Here is a 5,224-nt window from a genome sequence, read left to right as displayed (position 1 = left end):
AACCGGCACCGTCAGACACCGCCTACCAACATTCTGGGTCTGTCCGAGTATTTTTCCTAAAAGGGACTTTTTCCTCGCCACTGTTGCACTAGTTGCTTGCTCTTGGGGAAATTACTATAATTGTTGGGTCCTTGTAAATTATAAAGTGTGGTCTAGACCTACTTTATCTGTAAAGTGTTTTGAGATAACTGTTGTTATGATTTTATTATGTAAATACAATTGAATTGAATTGAATTGAATTCAATGGAATTAATAACTCTGTTTAGAAACAGGATTATTTGCCAAGTGCAGTTTGTCTTGGCCAGAGCTAACACAAAGGGTTTATAAAGTTTCAAAAGCACACTTTGTTTATTTATAGAACAATATCTGCCAGTAGAAAAAAAGGTAGTATATGTGGCATTGTTTGTGTGCCATTTTTGGTCCTGATATGGAAACTTAACTTGTTGTTACATATGAATTCTTTTTAAGTATTTTTGATTGGGACTTGTGTCAATACATGTCATGTATAACCCCATTTTCGTACTCTATAAGCGTTTACACGTTTGCACCTGGGAGTTTCAATAAATAATGTTCTTTTTGCGTTAGCAGTGCTTTCCACTCTCCTTGTTTTTGATCATATTTTGCTGCCTTGGACACACTTTGCCCCTCTCTCTCTACACCCTTGATGGTGGTGTTCCAGCTCCAGTGCCTCTTTACAGTGTTCACCACATTCTTCAGTGTATTTGCTCTTTCGCAAGCTATTTGTCTGGATTTATTCTTGGATTCTTAAGCCGTTTCCGCACAGTTTCCACAATACATCATCCTTAATGGTCTATATTTCTGTTTCTCCTCCAGAATCAACAAGGGAGGGTGTGAGTTCATATTTTGGTGAATTGGAGATAGATGAGGGAATTTAGCTTCAGGTGTGTGTGTCCATTTGTGTTGATAAAATAGTGTTTTTATGTCTGTTTTCAGGTTGTGGTTTGATGAATTAATGAATCTTTGGATGTCAGTGCAAAATCAGCCGAGCTGGGAAGGGGTGAGGCATGCACACACACATAAATGCACAATATCTATGGTATTTTCTGATCAATTTTGAAATTATTGACACCTAGTTGAAGTTGTATGCCACAGCAAAATTAAATAAAAACACCAAGTGGTGGATTTTTAAAAACATGTTTAAAGGATTGAGCTGTGAATCACGTAGCTTTTCAATTTCTTAAATATGGATATAGTAATTTGGAATTCCTTACAACGATGATTGAAAGTATTGCCGGTTTCCACTTTGCAAGCAGATAAGATTTTCCTGGCTGTGCATACTTCCCATCTTGAACATCTCTTTTTTTTTTTTAAGTAGCTATATTTAACTCTTGGAACGACGGCCTTCACTTCTGGGAATGTTCTCTGTACTCGCAGATTGACTAATGTTTTTTTGCAGCACCTAGTGAATCTGTTTGCTCGCCTAGCCAACGACGACATCGGTTACGTGGATTGGACCCCGTATATTCCCACTGTGAGTTATTTCAGTTTAGTTAAGTTTAGTTTCTTTGTTTCACAGAACATAAAAACAAATTACACTGAAGAAATGCTAAAACAACATGTGAGGGTGTGGTAGAAAGGACATACCCTAATGTAGACGGACAAAATCAAAAATGCAAATACTGTTAATGTATTTTATTTGGGACTGCTGGGCCTTGTGAGTGAGTTGAAACTGTACACTGTCTGTGTGTAGATCTTCACCAGGATCCTGCGCAGTCTGAACCTTCCAGTTGGGGTCAGTCATATGGTGGCACCGCGGTATCTCACCAACTCCTATGATATCGGACATTTGGTGCTGTGGATCACAGCACTTCTGGTACACACTCTGCAGAATTTTTCTCTTAAAAATACATCAGAAGAAAATATATATATACAGTATATATTTCACTGCTGCTTAATTATAGTTATTACCTGATTTGAATCGCTGCAGGGAGGACCAGGAAACCCTGCTCAGAAGGAGCTGACCTGCCTCTTCAACAGCATTGCCTCCTTCTACCATCCCTCCAATCACGGTCGCTGGCAGGTAAGTCTCTCTGTCACTCACACACACACATGCACACACTCTGAGCGAGTTGGGTGCACATTTTAAGCTGTGTGCTGTCACACTCCTTTGATTCATTATCTGTCATTCAGGACTTAGCCGGCTCTCTTCCCAATAACAACACAATAATGAAATGCACAACTGCCGGAGAAAAGGAGCGATATCACATATCTGTTTGTAGCAGACTGTGCGAATGTGTCTCTGGATGATAACGCTAATGTTGAATGTGTGTGCCCCTGCAGGTTCGACTGATGCGGCTGCTTCAGCGTCTCCCCGCGAGTGTTGTCCGCCGTGTGCACCGGGAACGTCACGCAGTCCCGAGCTGGATCACGCTGGTTCCTGAGTCTCAGAGGCTGACTGATGAAGACTTGCAGGAGTTTACCCGCAGCCTCACCGGAGCAACCCTGCAGGCCATGTTCAGGTATTGCACTTTGGTAGATGTTAGCCATAGTAATAACTATAACCTGTCTTTAATATGTAAACTTTCATAGTTGCACCTGTGTTTGTCAGCACCTAGGAAACCTTTCACTATAAGGATTATAACATATGTACATGCATGCATCCAGACATATAAATACATATATGGTATACACTATACATATCAATACAAATATCTGTTGTAAGCATAAGATAAGAAAACCAGTGACCCCAAACTTTGATTTAAGCTCTGTGTGTACAGGTACTTACAATAGTCAGCATAGTACTTTCAGAGTAAGATGTACTAAGTGGTAAGAAGATAAAAAGGCAATAAGAGGACACATGAGGCCTTAATACAAGAACAAAGAACAAATATAGCAACAAATATTAATTCAACATAGTGGAAAATTAGTAGTGAAAAAGTAAAATCACAATAATGGAATCAAACAAAAGAGAGAGATTAAGAGAAACCCAAAAATAAATAGAAGCCAGTCTGTAAATATAGGTTGTAGATGACATTTAAAAACAAAGACAAGCCGTCCTTGTGCTAAGTGGGAAGGCCGACCGAAAGTATTTCTACTCAGGCAGGAATAGACACTAGGTGTAATTGTGGAGGGAGGTGTGAGCACGCACAGTCACAGCCGGTGGTCTTGTTAATGCACGTTTAATGACAAAGATTTCTCCAGACCTCTATCTTTTGAGCCAAACTTTTGCCTCCCAAATAGATTATAACTGCCTATATTTCTTTTTTTTATACCTCCCACTTATTGGTTTTATCTCAACAACAATGTCCTTTTTCCACCAAATATCACAGCTACCAAAATCCTCCCGTTAATTTGGTGATCAGCTAGGTTTACTTGTGGTTGAAAACTGGACGTTTTAGAGATATCTTGCTTATATATAACAATTATTTCAACAGAATTTCAATGTTTTAGTGTGTGGGTAGGAGGCGTTTTACATTAAAATACAGACTTAGAAATGTAGTTTAAACAACAGTTATATGTAACCTCACCGTCTTAAATAACTTTACTTTTCAGCCAAATGAAGCCCAGTTTTTAGCAATTTTGACCTACAAATCACAGAATCATTATTCACCGGGTTGTTGCCATGTAAACATGCCATTTGAATCAGTGCCAGTCAGTTATCTAACAAGTCCAAATCCTGCTGTCTTAGTAGCGAGTGCCGCCACTGCAGCAACATCAAGCCTAATCTGGACAAAGACAGGTCATCTGTGATTTTTTGTGTGTCTGTGTGTGTGTGTGTGTGTGTGTGTGTTGTTGACGCTGTACTTTATGTTGTCCATCTGCCCCCATGTGGTGATGTGCAGTAAAACCGGCAGTACGGATGCCGCCTTTGCTCTTCAGAACTTGGCTCTCCTCACACCAGAACTCGCCATACCACCTGTACTTGAGAAGTAAGTGTTTGTGTGAGATATCTGCCATTGACCATGTCAATGTTCTGACAAAAACAAATATTTACCTCCTCGTATCTTGGGTATAACAGAACATATGCAGCGATGGAGACCCTGACAGAGCCCCACACCCTCACCGCCACTCTCAGCTGCATGATAGGCATGGCTCGCAGCCTGGTTTCCCCAAACAACCACTACCCAGAGGGCCGTGGGCACGTGCTCCCACTTCTCATGGGCTCTCTGCCTGGGGTGGACCCTAATGACTTCAGCAAGTGCATGGTGAGTAATGGATGTGTTGATTAGTAATGAAGAAGAATTGTTAGACAAGTAGACAATGCAGCACTTGCTGTTTAAATTCCCCTCTCATGTACTCTGGTCTATCCTATTAATTATTCCTGAAAGTGGAATGAATATCTCAGTTTGAAGAACTCGCAATTACAGAGGCTCAGTCCTCAGTTTCTGCTTGGATTGTAAAAGGGATTGCTTTCCTTTCTTTGTGTGCTCATTGTCTAGACTACATTAATCACACCAGAATGAATTGATATATTTGAAAAACGTTATTCCGCCAACATCTGGTAGGTCATTTGACTTGGGCCTTGATCACGTCAGATGATGTAAATTGATCTATTTCCCATTGTGTGGCTCCATCCAGATAACGTTCCAGTTCATTGCTACCTTCACCACTCTGGTGCCTTTAGTGGATTGCTCGTCTGCTCCTTCTCAACACAGCGATCTCACAGAGGTACACATGCAACTTACATCTACAATTTAGTCACAAAAAGAGATTAAATAAACATAATATCTACAAAGGTTTGAGCAAAAGTCTTGTAGCATTTGGCATCAATCATTTAAAAGACCTTTTCCTTTTCTCTTTAAGGAATAGTTTGACATTTTGGGAGAGTTAAAAGAGTGACACCACTGTCATGAATATGCAGCTGCTTAGCTTAGCTTAGCACAAAGACTGAAAACGGGGGGAAACAGCTAGCCTGGCTGTATCCAAAGTTAACAATATTTATCAACAGCACCTCGAAAACTTAGTAATTAACTTACTAAAGTCTAAAAATGACAAGTTGTGGTTTTACAGGGGAGCAGTCACTTCCTGGAGCCTTGTCGTCACTGTGGTTGCCAGGCTAGCTGTTTCCCCCTGCTTTAAGGCGTTATTCTTAGCTCCTGATTCATATTTAGCGTACAAACACAGTGGTATCAATATTCTCATCTAACTCTTGGAAAGAGTGCATATCTGTGAATTTCCCTAAATTAAGGTGACCAGATTTCTCAGACAAAATCCGGGGACATTTTCGGCTCAGAAGCGTATTTACCTCCAAAACAAGTAATGT

At 40.3% G+C, this 5,224-nt stretch overlaps 1 protein-coding gene across 1 annotated transcript in view; it reads left to right on the top strand.

Annotated features, from left to right (window-relative positions):
* The window catches only part of psme4b (proteasome activator subunit 4b), a 33,422-nt gene that overhangs the window by 6,295 nt on the left and 21,903 nt on the right, over nt 1-5,224 (top strand). Inside the window, exons 6-13 of the mRNA XM_032502561.1 lie at nt 955-1,018; nt 1,418-1,492; nt 1,712-1,834; nt 1,949-2,041; nt 2,302-2,480; nt 3,804-3,890; nt 3,980-4,166; nt 4,540-4,629. Of these exons, the coding sequence (XP_032358452.1) occupies nt 955-1,018; nt 1,418-1,492; nt 1,712-1,834; nt 1,949-2,041; nt 2,302-2,480; nt 3,804-3,890; nt 3,980-4,166; nt 4,540-4,629 (898 nt within the window). The remainder of the gene's footprint in view (nt 1-954; nt 1,019-1,417; nt 1,493-1,711; nt 1,835-1,948; nt 2,042-2,301; nt 2,481-3,803; nt 3,891-3,979; nt 4,167-4,539; nt 4,630-5,224) is intronic.

This window comes from Etheostoma spectabile, chromosome 21, assembly GCF_008692095.1.
Source record: "Etheostoma spectabile isolate EspeVRDwgs_2016 chromosome 21, UIUC_Espe_1.0, whole genome shotgun sequence".
NCBI classification, from domain to species: Eukaryota; Metazoa; Chordata; class Actinopteri; order Perciformes; family Percidae; genus Etheostoma; species Etheostoma spectabile.
This window is presented reverse-complemented; position numbering and strand designations above follow the sequence as displayed.